General features: G+C 38.8%; 2 protein-coding genes across 43 annotated transcripts in view; one reads left to right on the top strand and one right to left on the bottom strand.

Moving 5' to 3' along the window:
* PPP6R3 (protein phosphatase 6 regulatory subunit 3) overlaps positions 1-6,243 on the top strand; it is a 62,472-nt gene extending 56,229 nt beyond the window's left edge. For 22 of the 38 annotated variants that reach the window (XM_083756262.1, XM_083756264.1, XM_083756274.1 and 19 more), the window contains 2 exons: positions 2,519-2,641; positions 4,771-6,243. In XM_083756262.1, coding sequence (XP_083612388.1) covers positions 2,519-2,641; positions 4,771-4,822 — 175 coding nt within the window. In that variant the 3' untranslated portion in view covers positions 4,823-6,243. Of the gene's footprint in view, positions 1-2,183; positions 2,202-2,518; positions 2,642-4,770 lie in introns of all 38 variants that reach the window. The other 16 variants (XM_083756292.1, XM_083756296.1, XM_083756293.1 and 13 more) reach the window with 1 other exon arrangement.
* Positions 6,244-7,494: 1,251 nt separating this feature from the next.
* The window catches only part of LOC310852501 (solute carrier family 9 member C1-like), a 50,417-nt gene continuing 30,983 nt past the window's right edge, over positions 7,495-26,928 (bottom strand). For 2 of the 5 annotated variants that reach the window (XM_083756112.1, XM_083756114.1), the window contains 10 exons: positions 26,727-26,915; positions 26,066-26,215; positions 25,140-25,191; positions 24,438-24,586; positions 23,663-23,788; positions 21,968-22,066; positions 15,966-16,142; positions 14,175-14,312; positions 11,793-11,978; positions 9,585-9,948 (listed from right to left, as the gene is read on the bottom strand). In XM_083756112.1, the coding sequence (XP_083612238.1) occupies positions 9,649-9,948; positions 11,793-11,978; positions 14,175-14,312; positions 15,966-16,142; positions 21,968-22,066; positions 23,663-23,788; positions 24,438-24,586; positions 25,140-25,191; positions 26,066-26,215; positions 26,727-26,915 (1,566 nt within the window). In that variant the 3' untranslated portion in view covers positions 9,585-9,648. Of the gene's footprint in view, positions 7,825-9,364; positions 9,427-9,584; positions 9,949-11,792; positions 11,979-14,174; positions 14,313-15,965; positions 16,143-21,967; positions 22,067-23,662; positions 23,789-24,437; positions 24,587-25,139; positions 25,192-26,065; positions 26,216-26,726; positions 26,916-26,928 lie in introns of those variants that run through there. The other 3 variants (XM_083756113.1, XM_083756116.1, XM_083756115.1) reach the window with 3 other exon arrangements.

Here is a 26,928-nt window from a genome sequence, read left to right on the forward strand (position 1 = left end):
AGTGTTGGTGTCCAATCTGGTATGATCTCCCTTCTGAGGAACATGTGACACTGACATGGTGTATTATTTGGTGCTGATTAAAAATGCACCTTTTTGCCCAAGCTTTTTGTGGGGGCTTATTTACTGTTTCTTGCTCATTGTTTATATGAAGAGTTGGCTGAACCTGATGGCAGTGTGTGTGTGTGTGTGTGTGTGTGTGTGTGTGTTCATATAAATGTGTGTCAGATATAGGATGGGTTTATAAATGGCGAGATAGGTAAATAATTAACTACAATTTGTTCTTGAGGCAGGGCTTCTGAAAATGAAGCAAGCATTGTTCCTTTTCTGGAAGTAACCCCTCCTAGTTGCTACTGTCCGGTCTTCTCTAAGACACAACACCTTTTTTTGGTGTTGCTCTCCATTTCAAATTTGATTCAATTTTCTGACAGGAATTTTAGCATCATGACAACATTTTCAAACATTTATTTGGCTAAGTTCAAGCGCAGTGCAGGATTACCAAATAGGCAGAGTAGGCACTGGCCTAAGGGCCCCATGCTTTTTAGGGGCCCCATGACAATGGATCAAAATAATATTGATTTGATCTTGAAAGAAAGTTACAACCAATCTTCCCTAGTTCAATGTCATCCCACTAGAGCATTCACACGACAGGCCCCCCAAGATTTTGACTACCTAGGGACCTCCACAGGGTTCAATCTGGCACCGTTCAAGTGAATATGATTTCATTTTGAAGCACCACGGTTGCTTAGGCTTGAGAGAGGAATTTGACCTCCAGCACATCACACCTTGGGAGGCGCACTTGCATCGCTTGTAAGTCCATTTGTTGCTCCCCCCACCCCTGCAGCTTGGCGGCTATGGTGTGGCCTTCACTTTCTTATGCAGGTGGGATAAGTGCTCAGAAAAAAGGAAAGTGTCTCCTGCTGTCCTGAAGAACAGAAATTGACACCAAGATGACAAGGAGTGGTTTAAGCTGTTCTGTATGACCTCCGCTTTTTCATCAAGTTAGCCACTAGTGGCACCAAGATCTCTTTGATGATTGGGTCACTGCCAGTTCAGACCCCGTAAATATATGTGAATTATGATTTTCTTTCCCATTGTGGATCACTTTATTGCCTATTCATCCACTTAGATTGATACTTTTGAAGCTGCATCCAGGCCGCACAAATAACTCACAGATGCATTAAAATAAAAGGACACGTTCTACTCATGTAAAAACACACTGATTCCTGGACTGTCCACAGGCCGCATTTAGAATGCGATTGGGCTGTATCCGGCCCCCGGGCCTTAGTTTGCCTACTTGTGTAGTTTTACACTGTTTCTTTTAAAATTCAAAGATTTGACTGTTAGGTTCACCATGTCTCAAACTGAGCTTTCTCCATATGAAAGGGACAAAGTTTGCTTAATTTCCATAAGCCTTCCCTGAAGGTTAAGTTGTAGGAGCCAATGCCAGTCTGGGTCCCCTTCATCCAACAATGATAAGGAACATTCATGGTCAGTTGAATGTTCTTATATTCATGTTTCCGTTAATCATAGATGCCATCTTGTTTTGCCATAAATACATCTGAAGGTATAGCTGAATGTGCAGTTGTGCAAATTAATGATTTGCTTAGCTAAGCTATTTATTTTTATTCTGTCAGCATCCCACTTTGCTGCTGTTCTGTGTTTTGCTCTTTTCTTTATTTAAGGGCTGCTTCATTATAGTATTTTGTACTAAAGTACAAATACCTGAAGATACATGGGTATATATTAAGTTATAAAGAGTGCACATGTGAGAATTACGCTTCTCCCCCCCCCCCCAAAAAAAGTGAGTGGGGACTGGGAAAGGATATCCACCTAGATATTTTATACTTTTTTTTTCAAAAGTTGTACTCTATTCTTTTCTTTTGGAAGCTGAGAACAATTTATTCTATACTGCTTATGTATCTGCTCACAAACAGTTTCTAATCTAGATTGAGGCCAAGTACAAACAAGTGGGTAGGGGAAGAAATATTGAGTCCAGATTGTACCACTTCAGACTGCAAGTTTGGGCTCACACTTTAGAAGACTCACGTAATGAACCATGACTTTTTTGGCTGCTGCATAAATAGGGCTTAATCCAAGGGCTATTTTTTCTAGGAGTTTCTTAATGGTCTTTTTTTACATTCCTTTTCTGTTCTTTCCCCCCTCCCCCTCACTTTTGGCTTCAGAGTGTTGAAATCCTATCGGTATGTAAAGGATAATGAATGTTTTGTTTTTTTTCCATTTTGGGCACCATGTACATTCTTTATTCCTCTTTTTACTACTCTGTAATCTTACATCCTGCATTTTTTCCAGTCCAGTTCCCTTTTAAGTGAACATAAACTGATGCCAGTGATGAATGTGACCAGAATCCACAACCTTGTGCTTGTTTTCCATGTTTCAATCATATTTCTAAAAATCTACTTGCATGTGACCTCTGGACCCTTTCTACCTAAGCCTCCCACTAATGCATGATGATATCAAATGTTGAAGGCACAAATAAAACTGTAACCTGTTTCTTTAGTGAGGAAGGAAAATTGTCTACCTCGCAAGATGCTTCTTGTAAATACGTGGTGGAGGAGAACACAGAAGCTGCAGAAGAAAATCCTGTCACTCCGCAGCCTGCTAGCAGCAGTCTAGAACAGAGGTAGCTCTTTATTGCCATATTCCTTTCACAGTGTGGTTTCTTTTACCATTGGAATGAAGGATTTATTTAAGGATATGTATTCTGCCTTGCCAAAAGACCAAAGGCAGCTTATTTGGTATCACACAAGCATTTTTAAAAATTAGTACTGTGTCTAAAATTTTAAACCTAAAAAGCAGCATAAGGCAATTATAATAAAGCACCATTACAGTGTTTTAAACAGTAAAAATTCAGACCATCCATTTCAACCAAAGGCAAATTGCAATAAAAATATATTTAAAAGCGGAGAAGGAAGAATATGTGGACCACAGTCCCAAGAACCTTATAGCTTTTATTTAACAATGGAAGAAAAACCTTTATGGGTGAAAAACTGTTGTGTTGGGTGGAAGTAGTCATGTCCTTGCTCTACCTTTCAGAAGTCCATGATATATATGACAGATACAAAGAAGCAGAAACTGATACAGTGGTACCTCTAGATGCGAACGGGATCCGTTCCGGAGCCCTGTTCACATCTAGAAGCAAATGTAACCCATGTCTGCGCGTGTCATGTTTTGTCACTTCTGTGCATGACATCATTTTGAGTGTCTGTGCATGCACAAGCGGCGAAACCCGGAAGTAACGTGCTCTGTTACTTCTGGGTTGCCGTTGAGTGCAACTCGAACGCGCTCATCCCAAAGCACATTCAACCCGAGGTATGACTGTAATGGTAGCTTTGAAAGATGCTGATTAAACTTCAGGTTAACATTCACTGATTCATAGTCTCTTCTCCACTCTCGTTCTTTTTATGGAAATCAGTGCTTTGTCTGGTTGGCACAGGAAGACTGAGAGACAAAAAGTTATCCCCAAATTTCTTTTTTAATGGGAAAAACACTTCTCCTCAGTGTCAACATTTCTGGGAATTTTATATCTCTGTTCGTACCTGGAGGTTTGCAAACAGCCCCCTGCCACTGCCTTCCTGGGGCCCCGTAACTAACATTGAGGGATGGGAAGGAGACAGGTGCTGGTGCTACTCTCCAGACTGTTGAGATTTCTTCCTCCTGTCAGGGATGGGAGATGCCTCCTCAAGAATTGGATGCCTCCCCCCCCCCCCCAAGGTGTGTTAATGGGCTTTGAAAAGGGAACTGGCCACTCTCAAAGGATGAAGGTGAGCATGGTCCCAGGTCACAGCAGGCAAATGCCCCTGCTTGCCTTTCTCCTGCTTGCAAACATTTAAGCAGAAGCACTGTTTTGTGAGCACCCATACTCAAATATTTGTAAGGCCCACATCAATGTAACTGAGTTGCCTCGGCCATCTCCTTTTATCTTGTAACATGACCATCTGAGCCTATAAGCAGGCCTAAAGGCTGATTCTTTTGATGTCTCTGTGATTGCTCCCCAGTTTGGGCTGTATCCCTTGCTAGTGCTTCTCAGCGTAGACCCACTGAAGTTAATGAACCTAAGGTAGGTCTGTTAACTTCAGTGGCTCTGAGTGGGACTAAAGTTAAATAGAACCTTTGTCTCAGGTAAAGCTTCCTTAGAGCACTGCTGCCAAAATATTTTCATTTCATAGTTTAGAGCAGAGCTTTCCCAACTTTTCATGTTGGTGACAGTTTTTAGACATGCATCGTTTTGTAACCAGAGGTTAAACTAACCCCTCTCCAGCTCCAGGAGTAGTGCAGGAAGGGTTTGCACGACATACCTACATACTGCAACTAACGTGTTGTGACACAGTTTGGAAAGCTCTGGTTTAGAGTATCTGATGTGATCACCTTCCTTAAATTCCTACACCGGCTCTCAAATAGCTCTCTCAATAGCTTTCAAAAGTGGTTCCTCCCATTTTCCTGTTCTCATATTCCACAGTATTTCTTGAATCAAGTAATTCAGGATTGTGGTGCTAGGATTGTGGTGTTACCCAGTACTTTTTTTTCTAGGGAAAAAAAGTGCCAGTTACTGCCCAGAAAGGGCCATAGGAGATCCCTCCTTTGTTTCAAAGATAGGCAAGTGTGCAAAAAGAGCTGCTCTGCACATGCTCAGGGAAAGAGGCAGCAGGGCTCCAAGCATCACAACTTTTATCTGTTTCCTCATTTTGCATTTTTTAATTAATATAAAGGTGCACTATGCTAATACTTGGTTCCACATTTTTTAACTTTTAGGACTGATCAACAAGCTCTTCTAGCAGAAGCATCCGTTAATGGCCCTGTATGATATGTGATATTGACTGCTGTTGGCTGAAGAATATGAACTGATATGCAAGGATTTATGTCTCTTGAGGATTTCATCTAGAGTAATTTTGGAGCCAGTCAATGCTGCACTAATTTTGCAAGGGATCAGGACCAGCAACATTTATATTCTAGATTTTAAGACATTGTACAGAAATTCATAAGTGTAAAAATTGCACATTGAGAAATACCAAGAATTTTTTGCGTATGTTTATAATTGTATTGTTCTAAATGATGGGTGGCCTGTGAAATAAGATCTTGCCACCCTGGTAACAAAAGTAGTGATACTATAGTTAAAATGGCTGTAAGAATAGTTTTATAAAAAAGTGAATACACAAATCTAATGTATTTGAGGCATAACTATTTGACAATTAGTGACCAAAGTATTTAGCAGTTTTCATAATATTTCACCCTAAAAATATCTGAAGTCCATGTTTCTTTCAGTTTGGCAAAGAATTGTTCATCTGCAATGCCCTTTAAATGTTTTGGTTTTAGATTTTGAAAAATGATTTTAAAAGAATTTTGGTGTTCAACATTTTACAGCAGATTTTCAATTGGTAATTGTTTTCTGTATTGTTTAAACCAGATCAAAATGTAAGTCTATGGGTAGAGATTTTAAGTATTTATTGCTACAATTTAGTTGACAAATTGATGTTACTGTAAAGCCATACGTTCTGTTAAGTCTTTGTTTGCTTGAAACAATACCTTACAGGTGAAACACTAGAATATTTTTGAAGTGCACATGGCTTGTTGTGTATTTTAAGTGATTCACCTTTTTTAACCCATTCACCAAGATGTACTTTAATTCAGAGCATTATAAAATTAAACATTTTTGGAACAATCTTCATATTTAAAACACTGTAATCCTTTTGACAAATCAACTAACTATAATGAAATGCCCATGCTGCTCATGTAATTACAGTTCATGTGTTTTAAAGGTATATCTTTTAAATATCAAAATTGGGCACTTGAGCATGTTAATTGTTATACTTTCACTGTTTTGATCTGTGTGAAGTTTTTCATTTGTAAGTTTTAAACCAGTTGTTTTTTTTCATAACTGGCTTGTGTATATATATATAGTGATTATGGAAACTAATTGTAATTTATAATTTTCTATGTCATAAAATTCCAACCGCCTTCTCAAACAAGCAATATAATGTATATTGCCACATTGTCTGGTGAAAGGGTTAAAGTACTTCACCTCTTGCACTTTTAGATGCAAATCCATTTTTATTTCTTTTCATAGAAAGTTAGTCATTTATTTTTACATCATTTGTTTTCCTGACCAGTATTTAAAAGCCAAAAGGATACTCTAAACAATGGCCAATGACTTATTTTAGAAAGTGTCCCAAGCTATGTGCCTAATACTACATTGCATACAGAAATAAAGACAAATGTATACTGGTACTTCATTTTATTCTTCCCTTATTTTTAGCTTTTCAAAATGCAGTGTTCATGTAAAGTGTTCCCACCTGCATTTCAAATAAACATTTCGCTATATTGGAGGGATCTTCTACATCAAGTAGCAAAACAGGAAGCATGTTGCTGCTTACCTACTACAAAACAAAAGTGGATGCTGTCATTTCCAGCTCACTGGTAGTTCCCATGTTCCATTTACAGTAGAAAGAGAGTTTAAATCCAATGCTTTCATGCTCATAGCATCTTTGCTTTTTTTCAAAGAAACTGGAATTCATTTGGTTAGTTATGAGTATTGGCACCTTGTATGCCACATTGAATTTCATCATCAAAGGTGTGGTGTATTCCCACTCTTCTAAATTGTTCTCCAACTTGTAAATGTTTGCAAAGTGAAAATGTTTACTAGTTGCAGCTGCATCCCAGGTAATTACACCAAAGTTTTCAGGTGATAAACTTTGCCAAGTGACGAGCAGGATTAAGTATCTCCAAATTTTAATTCCCCCCCACACACACACGCACACTGAGTAGTAAGTGAACAGGCCCCTTTTTGCTGTATAAAACACAAACGAAAACTTTCCATTTCAGTATGTTCCTTTCAAAGTGTTGGAGTAAGCTAGAATTGAATTCAGCTCATACTTTTCAGGATGCAAGTCTGAGGTAACAATCCTAAACTCAGTGGAATTTACTTTCAAATAAAGATTTATAGGATCAACAAAGTCCACTTAACGGATTACTTGGGATCTTTTTAGTGCATGTGTGCACAACAGGGAGATAACGTGCGCTGATGGTTTATCCTTGCTTCAGAGTTGATTAAAAGTATCTGTTTTTTAAATTAAATTACAGGATGCATCTTGTTAAAAATAATAATTCTTCTATTAATTCATGACTACCGAATCCTGATGTACCTAAAAGGAGCACGCCTTCCCCCCTCCCATGGAGTGAGCATGGCTTCCTTTTGCTTTCATGATACGTAGTGGCACAAAATACCTCCCTCTCTTAGAGAGTTTGTTTACCTTCTGAAAACACTTTCAAGTGATGTATATTAACTCCTTTTAAAAGCAATCTGCTCCAAGGATATTTGTGGTGGTTGTAGACAATGTGACTTTGTAACTGTTCACGAGGCCAGCATCAGTGGCTATAAACAGTCAGACTTGTGCATGTATCAAAAGGTAAATAATTCTGAAAACAATATCAATGGGCATTGTTATTGCTGTGTTTGTCTGAATTCTATTGAGGCATAAATTAGTTTAAAATTTATTACACAAATTACAACAGCTGAAATAAGATCAGATAAACTAATAACAGTTTGAACAGTCTAGATTAGTGTGCATACATGGACAGTGCTGTTTTGCCAGCACTTACGTCTAAGCCAAATTTTGTATAACTTTAAATCTTTCACAGAACAAAGGCTAACTAATAAAAAAAACCTGGCTCCATCAGCAAGCTGATATTTAACACTTAAGCTTGTTTCTCTACAAAACCTCATATCCTTGCTCTCTGGTGCTGTAACATGACATGTGTTTCTCATTATTTTTTCACTTTGGGGTTTTTTGAGCTTAAATATGTATACTCCTGTAAAAGAGAAAATTACATGGTCAAATGTCTCAGCTACATTTTCCATACAGTATAATAAACATCTAATTTAATAAATGAATTATTACAATTACTAGATTACTAGACACTTGTTTATTTTCAGACTAGCCACCTGGTAGTGAAGTGAGATCCATCAGATTTAAGTAGGTGTGACTCTTTTTTTATATACCCAAATGAAAGATTTGAAACTGATCAATTACCACATTGTTGATGAACCAGGACCTTTTGAATCAGTCTCTCTTGTTTCTCCCCTACATATCTAAAACTCAAGGATGGAACATACTGCAGCTACTTATGCAGTCTTATCAGGAAAGCAGATGGTGGAATCATAGACTTGGGTAGAGTTGAAAGGGACCCAAGGACCATCTAGTCCAGGGGTAGTCAACCTGGTCCCTACCGCCCACTAGTGGGCATTTCAGGATTCCAGGTGGGCGGTAGGGGGTTCTACGGCACATGTTACTGCAGCACTGGTGGGTGGTAAGGAAATTTTACCATCAAGAAAGATGCATTAGTGGGCAGTAGTTATAAAAAGGCTGACTACCTCTGATCTAGTCCAACCTATTCAGTTGATGGCAGTCTCATTTTATGGAAGGCCTCCTATTAACAGCCCAAAAAAGAGAACCGTGCTACACTACCAGACTTTAGATACTTTGGTCACTAAGAACACAAAGAATATTTTGCAATTATTCTACTTTATGAAATTTTTATGCCTGCATTTATTCTGTGGAGTAAGTCACACTGAGTTCAGTGGTCTTACTCCTAGGTACAGGAGTATAGAAGGGGTGGGAAACTTGTGGCTGCCTAGATGATGTTGGACTCCCAACGCCTATTAGACCCAGGTAGCACAGCTAATGCTCAGGGATAACAAGAGTTGCACTCCAGTGACACTGAGGGCACAGATTCATCATATAGCATTGCAGGCTCAATTATTTAAGTTTACACATCCTGCATTATAGAAACCTAGTATTTCAATTTTGCTAGTTGCCATTACAAATAAGCAATTGTCTTAGTAATTTAACATGCTGGCTTGAATTCCCTTTGCATAAGCAAGCACTGCAGTAGTTTCCAGTTTGAATAATGCCTGCCTCCTAAATGTGGTATTTCATGTATTTATTATCTCAAATGAATTGTGTGTTAAATGTTGACATTGTGTCCAGAAAGTACCCTGCTCTGAATTAAACATTTCAACTTGCCTCTATCCCACTGTTCTTCTAACTAAAGAAATGACCCTACATTAGCTTTGCAATGTACTCCCTGGTGTGACTCTGCTGGTGCACAAATGCATCTTGCTGCTGCCTTACCCCTCCCTTTCTTTTCCGCCGAACTGCTCTTGCATGAGACTGCTGTATTAAAAATAATATCATATGCCCCTACAGGTATAGAAGGCAACAAAGAAAAAGGGGAAGAACGGAAACAGGAGCCTTTCATGCAAGCAACTCCAAATCCTTATTTGGTTTGGAGCAACACTGAAGGTGTAAGAATCAAATTTGGTTTACATTTAATATACACTTATACTTACCAAATCAGAGTTTATTGTACTTGGACTGGAAAGATTCATTCCAAAAACATGTCCCAAGGCAGCTGTAAAGTTTAAAGGGCTTTAAAACTTGCATGAATTTTGGGGAATTAGAAAAAACCCTATACAATATTAAAATACAGAACTTTTTCAAATTTATCTTGTTTACATTCGCCTGTTATTTTGTAAATTTTCACAGGAAATTAAATTCCTGTAAGAAGACTTTAACTATCCTGTTTATTGTGGCTGAATCCAGTGTGTCCCATCTAGGAATGGGCAGGCTTCTTTCATTCATGAAAGGAACTGAGATCCAACAAAGGAGGCACGCTAGAGGAGGGGAGGCAATTCTGGCCAATTCCTCCTATCTCCCATGCAACTCCTATGATGAGTACTGCCAATTTTATGTCCTCCCTCCCTGCTCCATTCTCCTCTTCCAGCATGGCTGAGAGTTTGAGTTTCATACCAGGTCGCCGAGATGAATGATAGTGGCCCTCAGTGCTGCTTGAAGATGCTGCAGGGTTCTTTCGTGCTCCTTGCTCTGAACTTCGTACAACCAGCAGTTTTGTTGATGATGCAGTGCCTTGTACCTAGAATATTGCCATGGTAATCGTTATTTTTGAAATTAATTCATCTGAAATACAAAATGGAATAACACCTCATCCAGGCAGCAGCCTTCTTCATAGCTTCTACATAAAAGTTAAATTAAGCTGAGCACAATAATGGCTCAGTACAATTTTAAATTTAATTTTTATAATACTCAATAAGGAGAGCCACAACTCACCCTCTCAACACACAAAATTATCAAGAGGCATGTTTGGGCTTAATATTTCAAAATACTCTCTTACTACATTTTCTCAAGACGCAGTAGCATGATATCTCACCCTTGTACCCCAGACTCTCATGAATTTTATGATTTTCCCCCAATTAGGATTTTTGTCTAAAGCCTTGTTTTGTACTTCTGTAAACCCTGAGTTTCCTCTGAATCTGCTAATGACTTCCTCTTGTGTGTGGATAAGTAAAATTTTTGTCACACAAGCTTCCCTGACTGATGCTATCCCTCCAGTTGCCAGAGAAAGGCACAGCAACAATCTTCTCATGGCTGCTCCTGGAAATAAAATGGCTGAGATGTGCTCAGCAGTGACAAACCAGAACTGAGGGGCATGACAAGAGAGAAGCCCTCAACTCAATAAATGACACATAACATGTCAGAAACAAATTCAAAAAAATTCCACTTTGAAATAGGCTTTGGCATTTTCACATCTATTAATTTCCCCAGCAGTAGAAAATCTGCATTAATAAAGGTGGGGGAGAAGGTCTAGGGATTTTAATTTCGGGTGTGAAATGTTTTTTTCTTTTCTTACAAATTTTATTGTCTTCCAAGACAAATACACGTACAGCTGTTAATTTTCGTGCGCAGTAGTTTTCAAGTTGTGGGGGTCCAGATGTTTTCCCTTCAGGAAATACCACTGCTGTGTTTTAGAGACAAGGTGTCGCTGTGGTCTAAACCACTCAGCCTCTTGGGCTTGAAGATCAGAAGGTCGGCGGTTCGAATCCCCGTGACAGGGTGAGCCCCCGTTGCTCAGACCCAGCTCCTGGCCACCTAGGAGCTCAAAAGCACGCCAAAATGTGCAAGTTGATAAATAGGTACTGCTCTGGCGGGAAGGTAAACAGCATTTCTGTGCACTGCTCTGGTTTCGCTAGAAAAACTGTCTGTGGACAAACGCCAGCTCCCTCAGCCAGTAAAGCGAGATGAGCGCTGCAATCCCAGAGTCGTCTGCGACTGGACTTAACTGTCAGGGGTCCTTTACCTTTACCTTATATTTTAGAAAATCACAGAAAACATTATGCCCTCAATCTAACTATGTTTACAACAGCATGCATTTTTGCATGCAGATTCAAACCCTAGAACACACTACAAAGTAGCTGTGGCTGCTATCAAGTGGCAGGAAGCACATTTCTATGTACCAGATACAGCTAAGGATGTAGATGCAGAAACTGGCTTACCTGCATGCATAGTCCTACCTGTGTCACGGCAAATACAGTATTTTTCTGTGTATTAGAGGACCTCATGTATAATAGCTTTTTTGAGGGAAGTTAATGTTGCAATGAAAGGCAATCTAGGGATTGTAGTTTAACACGTGTTGTGAACATTCATTCAAAGATATCGATGATATAACTAATAGTGACACAAGTTCCTTATCCAAGCTGTTTTCTAAATTGGTGTGTGTGTGTGTGTGTGTGTGTGTGTGTGTTTATTTATTCCATACAAGCCAACAACTGTCCCAATGTAACACTAAAATAGAACAGCTCTGGTAACCATTTTATTTTGTTTAAAAAATACTTGGGAACACCAAAGACTACTCTTTTCCTCATCTTTCCCCTCTTTCCAGTGCTGAAGATATACTATGAATTAGAGTACAAACATCCTTACCTGATGGCAGGTTTTAGGTAAAAGAAATGGTGCATAGTAACGCTGCCCTAGTTGACAATCTAGAACAGTTCCGTGTACAAGAATGACCTCATCCATACTCCCATCAAAAATGTCACATTTGGTGTGGTTTGGTACATCCAGCAAATAAATATTAGAAAGTTGCACACACATCTTGTAATTCCAGTCCTACAATGAAAAGTCATATGATACAGTTTCTGCAATTGTTTATAGAAGTTGAAATATGATATGAGTATAGTGGCTTAAACTTTAAATAGCTCAAAGATAATCAGTCTAGCATTGGTAAGTCTATATTTACATTTTATTTAGTGGTGCTGTTAGGCTTTCTGTTTTATACTGTTGCATATGACAATATGACTTGGTAAATGGAGGTATGTGTACTTACCTTCATTATTTCCTTGGCCTGTTCGCTAAGCAAGTAAATTATGTAAAAGATTGCCCAGCATAAGCAGTTAGTTTTCAAGTTGATAGTTTTGAATGTATTCTACTTAGTTATCCCCTCATTATGCTTTTATTAAAAAGGTAAAGGTAAAGGACCCCTGACAGTTAAGTCCAGTCACAGAAGACTCTGGGGTTGTGGCGCTCATCTCGCTTTAAAGGCCATGGGAGCGGGCATTTGTCTGCAGCCAGTTTTTCCAGGTCATGTGGCCAGCATGACTAAGCCGCTTCTGGCGCAATGGAACACCAAAACCAGAGCAGTGCACGGAAACGCCGTTTACCTTCTCACCGGAGTGGTACCTATTTATCTACTTGCACTTTTTGGCGTACTTTCGAACTGCTAGGTTGGCAGGACCTGGGAATAAGCAACGGGAGCTCACCCTGTCGTGGGGATTCAAACCACCTACATTCTGATTGGCAAGCCCAAGAGGCTCAGTGGTTTAGACCACTTTTATTAACAAAGTTTAAAATGGAAGTTTTACACAACAATCCAGTCAGACAATCTAAAATGATGAGCAAACAAATCCACACCCCTACACAACCTTGATTACACCATTTCAGCTGTAACAACAATTCAGTTAGTTACCTACTATGTGTAACAACCTTGGTGTGCCATCGTATTAACCCAATTATTTAATCCAAGACAAAAAAATTCACGTATTCCATTTTACTTTCCCTTTATTGTATGTCAGTTTTAGACATTTTAATGCCAATCAACATTTCAGTTCAAACACCATAGTTGATTGAAGTTATGCTTTTTTCTAGTATTAAGCTGCAATTCCAACAACCGTAAGCAAGTTATGAATTAATCACCTTGCCAACAAAGGTCCGTATAGTAAAAGCTATGGTTTTCCCAGTAGTGATGTATGGAAGTGAGAGCTGGACCATAAAGAAGGCTGATCGCTGAAGAATTGATGCTTTTGAATTATGGTGCTGGAGGAGACTCTAGAGAGTCCCATGGACTGCAAGAAGATCAAACCTGCTCTGGTCCATGGGGTCATGAAGAGTCGAACACGACTAAACAATAACAACAAAAGTCATGGTCTAACTCCTCTAGATAATCCAGTATAGAATAGAACTGGGGAGACAATAGGTTCAAATCCCCATTCAGTCATGAAGCTCACTGAGGATGGATGACCTTTGGCCAGTACAGTATCTCCGCCCAACCTATTTCAGAGTTGTGAGAATAAAAAGGTTGCTGGACCACAGATAGATCCAAGTGAGCAACATGTTCCAATGAAGACTGGGAGTGGACGTCCTCTAGGCTCCACCCCCTTGCAGAAAACTTCAGCACCTTAAGAGGGTGAACCCTCTGACCTGAAGGGGGACACTCCTCTGATCCAAAGCCTCCCTCGTGGTACACTCCTTACACTGCTGGATTGACAATGTGCACTATGAAGCTTTTGGTTCTTCAGGCTCAGGGAAGGTTCCTCTAGAGTCTGGGGTCTGGCCCGATAGGTCTTAGTGGTCCAGAAGGTTCCTCTGGGGGCTTCTGTCCAACAGCATCAAGTCTCCCTATGTTCAGCTCTGAGCCCTGACCTGAACTGGCTTTTCTTCTGGTGTCCACCTTCTATGCCAGGCATAGGCAAACTCCAGATGTTTTGGGACTACAACTCCCCTCATCCCTGACCACTGGTCCTATTAGCTAGGGATGATGGGAGTTGTAGACCCAAAACATCTGGTGAGCTGAGTTTGCCTATGCCTGTTCTACACATTCTCCAAAATTCACCCTCACTAGGGTGATTTTGCCTGATTTTAGTGGGAGGAGCCACTCACTGCAAAATTGGTAAAATACTGACCAATTAAATATGCCTAATTGTCTCACATAAATTTAAGATGTAGATTTCTAAACTGTTTTTGTGTGTGTGACTGCAGACAACACAGAAATGTATTACGTATTACACATGCAAGAACACATGTGCCTACCTGGTTAGGAAGGTTTTCCTTGAAAGTTCTGAGAGCGATATCAAGAGCAAGTTTCAGCCATATTTTATATTCTAGGGAGGGGGGTTCCAAAAACTTATCAAAAGCTTCTAGCAAATCATCTATAGAGATAAAACATGTCTGAAAAAACAAAGCAAGAAAATGAGAAATGATAACCTTTAATCAAAGCAACGGTGTTTGCATATTTCCAAACATTTTGAGTGCTACATTCTAAGAAAGAAGATAAATTCTGCACAATTAAAATTCTTGTTACATTTCATTTAAATTATATATTCCTAGGGGGAAAGAGACATTTCTGTATTTAAATTAAATTTCTTAAGAATTATCGCACGAGAGAAAAGTTGCTGCTTTAAACCATACCCTGCTGGGGCCAATTTGAACATTATAGCAATGGGACAATTGTTTCTGCTGTCAGGATTCCTCTTGGTAGTTGGGATTCAAAGGCTTACAAAAATGTTAGGCATGCCCAGTGAGGATATTGCTACGTCTCCTCAATTTCAAAAGCAGTTTGCCTCCTAGAATAGAGGGTCACTGTGTAGGAAACCCAAACACCTCTTTGATGAATGGAGGTAGCTGTGTGATTCTTTGGATCCCATCAGCAATAACCTCTGGATACAGCTGCACTCAGGCATTGTGGGACTATCAAGATGGTGGGTGGCTTGCAGGCAGGTGCTACAGTAGATCAAATCACTGTTGCTGTCGCTGCAGTGCTGCCACCACTGAAGGTAAGGTCCTGAATCACTATTGCTATTCTCCACAGCATAATTTCCAGCGTTTCCAATCCTTTCCTTTTGTCTATTAACTGTACATAGTTACATTACTTATGTTTATGCTCCAAATCTTTCCTTTCTGCTAAAAAGAAAAATACATTGCCTGGTAATTTCTGCTTCTATGTACAATACACTTTGCTTTTGCAGATGCTTTTAATGGCTGCTTTCATACAGCTCTGTTACTTCACTAGAAACCTCTTCTGATTAAATGCAGGATTCTCAGGTTGATTGCTGCGATTTTCAAGATCTTCCACTCTTGTATACAGTTCTAATTTGACTCGGTTCAAAGTTTTTATTGTTTTAAGCCTAAATTCAAAATTTCATTAGCTGCTTTTGCTGTTGTGTCCATTTCCCCAACTTTCATGTCAGTAGGGATAACCAAGTGGCACCCTCCAGATGTTGTACCATAATTCCCATCATTCCTTTAACTCTGGTAATTATCACCATGTGGAGAAAAAATGTTTCTCTCTCATATTACTAGGGGATCATCCAATTAAGCGGAATGTTGGAAGATTCACGATAGAAAATTGGAAATGCTACTTCGCAAAGCACATAGAAAAATTTATGGGATTTGCTACTACAAGATGTAGTGATGGCAATCAGCTTGCACTGCTTTAATAGGGGATTACATAAACTCATGGAGAATAAGGTTGTCACTGTCAGCTAGTCTTGAAGTCCATTCTTACCCCCAGTGTCAGATGCAATACACCTTTGAATAATAGTTGCTGGAAATCAAGAGCATGAAAGTACTACTGTCCTCATGTCCTCCTAGTGGGCTTCCCATAGTCATCTGGTTGGCCACAGTGAGAAGTGAATGCTGATTATGTTCTCATGTTGTAAGACAAAATTTGTAAGAATTCCCCAAATTCAAAACTGGATTAAAATGTAAAAAACCAGGTTTCACTAATACACAGAATTTCACTTCCGCTCTAGTTTAAATCTATTGCCAATTATTAAGCAAAATGAATTTGATGTAACATATTGGAAAGCAGAATTCTCCAACCTGCACAGCAGTTTCACATGTAACGCTATACTCCATTTCTTGCTTCGTCAAGCAGTTGAGTTCTCCTATTATAGCCCCAGCAACCAGGTAGTCTGTATAGGAAGTGATTGGAAGACGTGCACGAATTTCTTTAAAAGCTTCTTTGCTAACTCCATAACGAGGAATGGAACCAGAAAGCTAGTAAACAATTTTTAAAGGAAGGAAAACAATATTTAATCTCAGATAGAAAAAAGTAAGATCTGCTGGAGATCTTTAGCAGCATTCAACTGAATAATTGCACAGGCAAAACGACTTCTGCATACCCAATGGGATTTCCCTGCTCTCACCCCATGCTGTACCCAGATCTGCTCCAGAGGGCATGGGGGACACTAGAGCAGAGTTGAGGGGTGAAGGGGATGGGGAGGAGGATGTTACATCGCGCAAGAAGAAATCCTTACACTGATGGGAAGACTGCCTGAGCGCTACGTGAATTCCACCCTTGTTCCAGTAATAGCTTTCAAAATCTACACTTGCTACATTTTCAGAAAAGTACAATACTAAGACTGCAATTCTATACATGTTAATGCTGAGGTAAGTCATACTGTGTTCAAAAGGAACTCATTGAAGTTTACTTAAAAATAATAAATACATCTTTATTTCTCTTCTCACACAAATGCAACTACATGTAAATGCTGACCATGTCAAGATTCACATTTCTTGCACTGTTTAAACACATATGTAGATACATTGGTAACACCAGCTAGCCATCTCTGAAACATGTTCTGCTTGCTATCAAATGGTGGCTTTCATACTTTTGGCTAAATTCTTTAGCTCCTTTTTATGAAGTTAGATTGTATTTGTCTTATGTAACTCATTATATAAGATTGTTCAATTGGAGATCTTGTGCTTAACAGAAGGTACATGACCCTCCTGCTCCAATTCCAAAATTAGGTTATGCTAGAGCCATAAGAACATCATTATGATGTATCTCTGGACTGCACAGTGGGAAGATTTGAGCTGAGTCAACTGTTTCTCACATTGCAAGTCTTCCTCAGCAGCAGTGATATCTGTACCTCCATAGAGAGTAGTGGGGCTGCCAAAGACTTAAAAAATAGGTAAAATGAAGTCCAACATGGCTGCCCACTATGAATCAGAGGGGGACGTGTGACCATTTGGGAGACTTCTGGGTTGGCTGACAGAAAATGTTTGTATTTCCCTTAGTTTCCAGTTCTATTTTAAAAATATGTTGATTTCCTGTGCATACATATGCACAATGCACCAAAGCCCTCCAAGTTCTTCGGGCACTGGCCTCCCACACAAAATTTGAAATGGACACTGTAAACAGATATGGGCATATCTAATTTCCTGACTTTTCTACTGTTTTCCAACATCTACACCCCAAATTCTGTTCTTTAATGTCAGGCTTTGTATCCACGTACAGAAGGATCTTCCTCACTGTCTTTCAGTGAAGTAATTCAGCTCTGCACTTGGGAGATGTTCTGGCTAGGGTGTCTGTCTGGTTTTTTTTTACTTAGGTGCCTGAGAGACGGAGTTGCACCCTTTAATCAATTTTTTTTTTTAAAAAAATATCTTAATAGAGCAAGCAAAACTGGTGCATGAGATTTGGCAGGCTTGAGCACTCAATTATTTTTTTCAAAATGTTAAAAACAGTGCAAACTTTAAACATAGCTAGCATGAAACACACTGGATCTATATGTCTGAGATCTAGCAGAGTAAATTTTCTTTTAAGGGGCTAATACATCTACAATTTTCATGCACTTATGGGGGGGGGATTACCATTTTGGGTTCCCAATGCAAGTCAATGGGGAGTGCAAGATTCAGATTTCTGAATCTTGATTTGGACTCTGAATCAGGTTGCTGTGAGTCCAAACATATCTGCACCAAACAGGGAAGACTCTTGAGAGTCCCATGGACTGCAAGAAGATGAAATCTATCCATTCTGAAGGAAATCAGCCCTGAGTGCTCACTGGAAGGACAGATCCTGAAGCTGAGACTCCAATATTTTGGCCACCTCATGAGAAGAGAAGACTCCCTGGAAAAGACCCTGATGTTGGGAAAGATTGAGGGCACAAGGAGAAGGGGACGACAGAGGATGAGATGGTTGGACAGTGTTCTCGAAGCTATCAACATGAGTTTGACCAAACTGCAGGAGGCAGTGGAAGACAGGAGTGCCTGGCGTGCTCTGGTCCATGGGGTCACAAAGAGTCGGACATGACTAAACGACTAAACTACACTGCCCCAAACCAAATCAGAGAGGCCTTGCCCAGCTCTAGCAGATACTCCTGCAAAGGCATGTCTCTCTCTTGTGCACAACTACTACCAGCAAACTGGAGTGTTCTTTACTGTTTCCAAGCACTACAACCTGTTAAGCAATGATGTACAGTGATAATAATAATAATTTATTATTTGTACCCCGCCCATCTGGCTGGGTTTCCCCAGCCACTCTGGGCGGCTTCCAACAAAGATGAAAGATACACTAAAATGTCACATATTAAAAACTTCCCTGAACAGGGCTGCCAGTGGTACTCAGGTTAAGAACTTAATTCGTTCCAGAGGTCCGTTCTTAACCTGAAGCACCACTTTAGCTAATGGAGCCTCCCGCTGCTGCTGCGCCACCGCTGCACAATTTCTGTTCTCATCCTGAAGCAAAGTTCTTAACCCGAGGTACTATAGCGGAGTCTGTAACCTGAAGCGTCTGTAACCTGAAGTGTCTGTAACTTGAGGTACCACTGTATAAAAAAGAGAATACTTCCTTCAGCACCACAGCTGATGGAACTTTTACCACTATTACTGACAATTTCCCTATGGGGTCTGGCAGGCTTGGGATAAGCATATAGTTCACATATAGCTGAATTTCTTAACTCTTGTCTCGCTGGTCTTATTTTATAAAGTTACTACCTACTTGGAATTCCTGAGCATTTAGCAGGCTATAGGTCTAAATAAAAGTACTATCCATTTCAGTATCCAGTAATTTGTGTTTTAAATTATGAACCAATTTTATGATGCAACACAAGATCTGAAGAATGTATTTCATGTAATACAGGAATGAACATCATTTTCAGAGACCATACAAATGATTTAAAACAGATGTGAAATTCTCTCTATGCAGACAATTATAGGCACTGGTGATGACATTAGATACATATGACTAATCACGCTTAATGCTTGCTGTTGCCAATTTGCCTTATTAGCACAAGCAATTTGGGCACAGGATGACATTACTTTAATTAATGTAAGCAGCTTGTTCATTTATTGAGTAGGGTACATTTGTAGAAAGGTTACTTTATCCGCAAATTAATCATAACCTTCTTTATTATTATAAATTCAGAAAAGCTGAGGAGGAAAAAGACTTCTCCAGGCAAAGCAAAAAATTAGGTGATGAAAGTCTAAAAGTAATTTACTGTTATTTTACTATTTTTTTCCTGCTGAGGTGAACTAAGGTATTTTGTCCTTTTTATCTGAAAGCTGTATATGAGGGGGAGACGAAATTGCTATCATTACTTAAGCCAAGACATTATGACAATTAGGAGGAGAGGAAAGCAACAAAGAAAAGCCTGTGAAGATTTAATATAAGTTGTGTGTGCGCACGTGTTCCACTTTTTCATGCAATAAACATATGTTGAACACTGTGGTATAAATTAGCATACAAAGACGAGGGAACAATTCTGACCATTGTTTAGCCACAATAAAAGATACTTTGAAATATAACAGGATGTTAAGCTCCATATTGACTCTTCTGCTGTTTATATGTCAAAATAGTTTTTGATATTTTTGAAAAATTATATTTACTAAGAGTGAGATCCAACATGGTGCAAGTGGACAGTCACTCATGAAAGGAACCCACTCGCTTCTCTCTTTCCCCGTATGCTCCCAAAATTTGCTTCAGAGAACTGTGGGACACTCTGGTACAGATTTTAGGGATGACCAGGAGTGGGGAGGGGAAACGGAGAAACTGGAAGTGCCATTGTGCAAGCAGGCAGATATCACTGGATGTTTCCAAAAATACATGAGTTTTGGAATTGGAAACATAGCAGCTTCAGTATTCTGGGGATTTGAACAGTTTTTAAAAATCCTATTCAAAGCTATTTCTATTCCTATATGACTGATTTTATTAACAGGAGCAACAGGAAGGGACAGCTGAGAAGGCCACTAGGTAAGAGGTTGAATTACAACATGAAGTATCTGTTCAAGCTCAGAAGAGGCCAGAGGCATCTGTGAAGCTTGTAAGGGCTGGGACAGGGAGCAATGTAAGACATACCATGAGAATTGGGGCAAAAACTGGAGAAAGAGGGATGATCAGGCAAAAATGATATTGGGCTCGTCTGTCTAAATTCATACAACTGTTGTAAGAACACCTCTATACTGGAAATAAGGATGCAATCCTATGGCTGCTCAGAGCTCATTGCAAAGAATCAGGACAACTGAAAAGACCTTGTTCATTGTGTCCAGCCACCGAACTTCAATTAGCAGAGGGACCCAGAGCAGGATCTGATGTTCAATGAAGTGCATGAGAAGGCACATAATGTATGGGGGTTAATGGTTTCCTCAAAGAAACCAAAACGTAAATGAATTTTTAAATAATTCAGGTAGGTGATAAGAGCATGCATCACTGTAGCCAGTTAATGGGTTCATCTACATCGGAGTTTAGATTTGAAGCTGTTTGTGTATTATTATTATTATTATTATTATTATTATTATTATTATTTTGCAATGGCCACAAGCCAACCTTCTCATCCAAGTATAGGCCCACATTTCCCCCCTGCTAAATTTGGATTTTCCCAATCTGCAGATAATCTGGTACGGGGATAAAATCCAAAATAAAATTGCACATTATTCAACTGTTGGTCTCTAAGGTGCTACTGGACAATTTTTATTTATTTATTTATATATTTCTACTGCGTCAGACCAACACGGCTACCTACCTGAATCTAGAACCATGGATAAAGTGAACAGAGGAAAGTTTTTCTCCCTCTTTCCTAACATGAGAACTTGTGGATATACAACGAAGCTGAATGTTGGAAGACTTGGGACAGATAAAATGAAGTACTTCTCCATGCAGTACATAGCTAAACTATGGAACTCACTCCCATAGGCAGCAGAGATAACCACCCAACTGGTTGGCTTTAAAAAAGAATGAGACAAATTCATGGAGGACAGGGCTACTGATGGCTACTAGTCACGGTGAGCCATGGTGGCTATGCTCTGCCTTCACAGCTGGGGGCAGCAATGGTTCTGTACACCAGTTGCTGGAAACTGCAGGAGGGGAGAGTGCTCTTGTGCTCAAATCCTGCTTGCTGGCTTCCCACAGGCAATTGTTTGACCACTGTGAGAACAGGATGCTGTACTAGATGTGCTGTCAACCTGATCCAGCAGGCTCTTCTTGTGGTTCTTATGCGTCTGAGAAAAGAAAGGGAAAAACCCTTTTCTGATTTGTGACTGTGATAGTCCAAAAGGACTCCTAAGAATTGGGACTTTTTACGCATTGCCAACAAGAGAAATAATGGCTGAGGAGCACATGGAGGGCAAGGGACATTCACAGTCTCAAATAAATGTACAGGAGCATTTACCTGGCAATTTCTCCCTTTCCCTGTTGGTGACAGCAAGGATATAAAGCTTTATATTTGGGCAATAGGTGAAAGGAAAATCTTATTCATATGAACGTAGCAACTTGAATATTTCAACCTGTGTGGAATTTCTCTCATGAGGTAAAACTGGATGTGGACAATTGATTTCCCCACATAATCCATTTACAGGTTTATAGGTTGGTGGTGAAAGTGACAAAAAGGTGCTATTTATGTTACAGCTGCAAAAGCAGATAAAAAAATAACAGTCGTGACCATATATATCCCTATAAAAAGTTAAAGTCAAGAAAAGTGTGCTAAAGACTTGCAGTAAAAAGTTATAAATTATATTTAGTATAATTTTCTCCACCATTGTGATGTCCCTATTTTCTTGCCAGTTATTTATCTTGCTCAGGTATTTTGTCTATAACTATCATTTACCTTTATCATTCCTGATACAATTAAATGGATTCCTTGTGGTAATTCACCTTCCTCACATATCATATCTCCATAATCATAAAAAAGAATTTTTGCTTTTCTCTGAAAATAGCAAATAAATGAACATGGTATAGAAAGTATTACAGAGCATAAGACACACAGTACATTATTAAGTATGCCAACAAAATGAGGGAACATAAATATTTTAAGATTTCTTAAGATATTTCTGAAAACTTACTTTGGGAGGACAGCAAAGGAGTACTATTTACAGCAACATTTTATAATAAGTAGACTGCAGTGTAAGATGTTTTATAGATATATGGGAGAAAGATAATGGGCAGAAAGATAATGGGCACCTGAAGAATCAGCAAATATACATTCAATTTATTTAAAAAGTTTTAAATAAACAAATGGAATACTGATTGGATATACTAATCTTAGTATAAAAGGTTTAAAAATATTTTGACTATGTAACATAAAGGTGAGATATGTAAAAGAGACAGTTTAAATGTGCGTGGTAGTTTTATGGTGTGTCTGGAAATGCATAACTTTTAAATGTCATTAACAGTAGTCATTCATTGTGTTTTCCAATCTACAGGAAACTGATCAAAACTTTGCAAATCTACGACAAAGATGTTTTGAGAAATGGAAACATAACACTTGAGAGAGACAACAGTATCTGGTTTGAGGCAGTGAAAAATTAACCAATATTTGGGTTCAGAAAGTTAGACATCTTGAAATCCTATTCATCATTATTCATTAAAATGTCAAATAACAAATAGATAATTGAAATACAAAGCCTACAAAATGTTCACATTGATTAAAGGTTAAACAGAAATACTGACATATTTATATAAGAGAAAAACTGAGGGACAAATTAGACAGTATACACAAATATGCATAAAAAATTCTAAAAATTTAAAACAAAAAAAACCGCCAGAAGATTGTCATTTTGATAAGATGAGACATTGGAGAAGGGTGTCATGTTACCCATTCAAAAATCACCCCTCAAAAACAGCTCCCCTTATCCCAGGGCAGGGTTCCAAACACATAGTCAAACATAGGGAGTAAATAAGAAAATCACACATTCATGAGAGATGGGTGGGGACAGGAGCTCCCAGCACACTGGTCAGGGTAGGAGATTCCAATGGGAAAAATAGAAAAAGTGGTCATCTCACATGAAGATATTCTATCTTTGTAAGGCCAAGGTATCACAGGAAGTGAGAATGAAGAAAAAATGATTCTTTTTTTTGTTAAAGCAGCAGCAGTTTTCAGAAGATGGGAGGTGAGGTTGTAGAAAGCAATGAATAGGGATGGGTTTTGGAAATAAATGTTGGTTGACACACATAATGATGCATTACATTCCTTTGAATCTGAATGTATAAGCTCTCTCTGTGTACAATCTGACTGCACCGGACAAATGAAAAATATTACACATCAAAATCAAGGAGTAGTAATTGTGCAAGAGTAAAAAGAGTGGGTTGACGAGCCTTGGATTCTGAGATAACAGATCATATTCAGATGACAAATTCAATGCACGGATGCAAGGCTGGCTGGCCAGTCGGCCAGGTAGCTCCTGATGAGTGGAGCAGGATCGGAAATCTCCCATGGAATGAAGGATCTACATTCTTGGGGCCCTGTATAAATAAGACACAGACTATTTTTAAGCATAGAAATATGTTTTATGACAATGCTTACCTGGATGTATTCTACCTGTTTTTTGTCATTCTGTAGCCAAATGACATTACGCAGAAGTTCTTGTGCAGTAGGAGGTGCAATTGTAGATGGAAGTGTTGCAAGCTGTTGTTTTTTAATTAGAATCATCTAAAGAAGAAAAGTAATCTTACAATCTACAGAAACTAGTCCAGAACTGTGGGAAATGATTGCAGCGAAAATAAAACGTCATGTGTTGCTAAGTAAGCAAAGGGTTAAGACACATGGAGTCCCTCCCTGTAAATTCCTAGAGAGGGCATTCTGTGAGGTCACATCCTTTGCTTGCCCTAGCAAGAAAAGTAACAATGGGAAAATAATCCTTACTACCTCCTCCATGCTCAGAGCTCAGTCTTTTTTCTTTGTCATGTAGCTGATGGGAAAGGATGCTAGTCCTGAGCCCTGACTCCATTTTGATCTCAACTGTGTATTTTGTAATGTACACGTATACTCTGCCTGACTTGTTTTTCACTGCTACTTTCTGCTTTCTCATAATATACGTGTAAGTTGTATACACATGTATACACAGTCAGTCCTATGCCAATTGCAACAGAGTCAACTTACAGCAACTGCACTGTGGAAAGGAACTTTTGTTGCAGCTCCTGCTCTAGTGGGGCTGTTTTAGCAGTGCTCCAGGAGGGTTTTCCTAGCTGCTTTGGAGACTCTAGTCAAAAAGTAGGACATTAATCTACTAATGAAAGATATGGTGATACAGTTATAGTTAGGCACAGATATATACATAGGTGTGGATTTTAAAAATTACCTTATGTAGTTCAGCACCTTCAGTTTTGTCAACAATTCCTCCCGATATCATAAACTTTAGAGTTTCAGAAGCTGTGTTTAGCACTGTTTGGACTGCTTGTTTGGTTTTCACGCCTGTGACAATCTCTGGATAATCACGCTGCATTAACCCTAAAACAAATTAAAATATTAGTTACCTAAACAATTTTCTTTCAGTTGAGTTGGGATCAAACATTTCTTGCCTGAAAATACTGTTTGCCACAATGATCCCCTTTGCTGTTTACTTATGCTGTAAGTAACCCCATTTCAAAAAAACCCTGCCTGTTTCCTGAATTCAAGAGGAGCAGGAGCAGTCTTAATAATAAATACAATATCTTAGGACTTTAAATTTTCCTCAGAATTTTATAAAGTTTTGGAAATTGGAATTAAATAAGTATAAATTATTTCTCAAGAACTACCCAGAACAATTTGTATGTACAGTGGTACCTTGGGTTAAGAACTTAATTCGTTCTTGAGGTCTGTTCTTAACCTGAAACTGTTCTTAACCTGAAGCACCACTTTAGCTAATGGGGCCTCCTGCTGCTGCTGTGCCACCGGAGCACGATTTCTGTTTTCATCCTGAAGCAAAGTTCTTAACCCGAGGTACTATTTTTGGGTTAGCAGAGTCTGTAACCTGAAGCGTCTGTAACCCGAGGCACCAATGTATACCTCATTAAATTCCTACCTAACTCTTTCATAGCCTCTTGTTTGTTCATTTCCAATATTCTATGTATTTCCTGTAAAAAGGGAGAAAATACACCTTATATGTTAAGCAGAACTCGAGTTTCCTTGAAAGGTAATTATATATTTATAGCCACTAATGAATAATTATACCAATTTTTAATAGTACATATGTATTTCTGTACTTATTTTTTAAGTATGATTTTATTCTTGCCCACAACCTAAATGCTTAAAGCACTTAAAATAAAGACAACTATAAAGCAGATTCCAGCTAGAATACAAACCATGGTTTACAATACTCACCAGGCAATGCTGGTTCATTTCAGTGAGATATGGGGAGGGGAGAAATCTGTGGCATGATTCCCATTTCCTAACAACTAAGTGTTATATCTGAACTGAGTTCCATTGGAGGGAGCCATTTTTTCTTTAACTTTGGAAAAGGGCATTTAAATAGAAGATATTCATTTCTTTAGTTTTGAGCAGTCCACGTTATTTGGGGCTGTCCTCTCTACTACTTCAGAGGGCATCACCCTATGGTACTTAAAATTAATGTGGTTGCTTGATGGAAACCAAGCTGTTTCGTTAAGGTTCAGTTCTCTTATCTTGATCTTGTTACATTCATTTTTTTTTTAGATTCTACTAGCCTGAACTACTTCTGTGTGCTCTGAGCTTTTTACAAGTACAAAATAGCATGTAATCCCCTTGTGAAGAGTTCTTCTTAAAATATATTATTGACTCTTTAAAGCAGAAAATGGGAACCTGTGGCTCTTCAGATATTGTTGCACTCCACCACCCCAGTCAGTATGGCCAATGGGTAGGTATGATGGAAGCTGTAGTCCATCTGGTTTCACAGGTTCCTCGTCCCTGCTTTAAGGAATGGTATCACAAGTGATGTAATTTTCTGCTTAAAATGTGAAGTCATTTACTCACTTGATAAACTCTCTCATGGCCAGCAATCTGTCCAATTAAACAATTTGTATCTTCTTCACCTTGAACATATCCTTTAGCGATATCATACCGGAAAGTGAGCTGTCTGTTTATTTGCTTCTCCAATAAATAAATCGTTCTAGGTATCACAAGCTGAAATACATAATGTATTAAAATATACATATATCATGTATTGCACAGTTAATGGTCATACCAGACCATTACAGCTCCTTCAACATTACCCAGCCAGGACCATAGGACCATATCTTCCACAAATTCAATAAGCTGCTTTTAAACAATGTCACAAACGCTCAGCTACAACTCATGCCAAGTGCCTGCTACATTCTAGTGAAGCAGGATTGCTCTGGGAATTATTATTATTATTATTATTATTATTATTATTATTATTATTATTATATTTATTTATACCCTGCCTTTTTTCCTGACATGGACTCAAGGCAGCTTAGGAATTGAGTGAAGTCATTCATAGGAATTGAGGAAAAGCCCCTCCCAACGATGTCATTTTTTCTAGAAGTCCTGTCTGTCAACAGAAGGTTCTCCCCCCATCCAAAAAAATACCCAATTCCTGAACCACAGAAGAAAATATAGTTTTCTACTAACAAAGCATAACACATTACTGAAAAAATGATCTTTTTTTTTTTACCTTAAAGAGCCGCAGAATTCTTAAAACACGAATAAACCGAAATATCCTGATAGTATTAATCATATGATACGTTGTACTGAGTGTTTTAAAGAGGTTAATAATCATGACATCTACAACTCCCACTACTATGATTATCAGATCAAACTGGTTCCAGTGGTAAAAGATGTAGTTCCTCCCCATTGCAAAAGCCTGTTTAAAACAA

The sequence above is a fragment of the Podarcis gaigeae genome (genome assembly GCF_964106915.1).
Source record: "Podarcis gaigeae genome assembly, chromosome: 1".
Classification (NCBI taxonomy): domain Eukaryota; kingdom Metazoa; phylum Chordata; class Lepidosauria; order Squamata; family Lacertidae; genus Podarcis; species Podarcis gaigeae.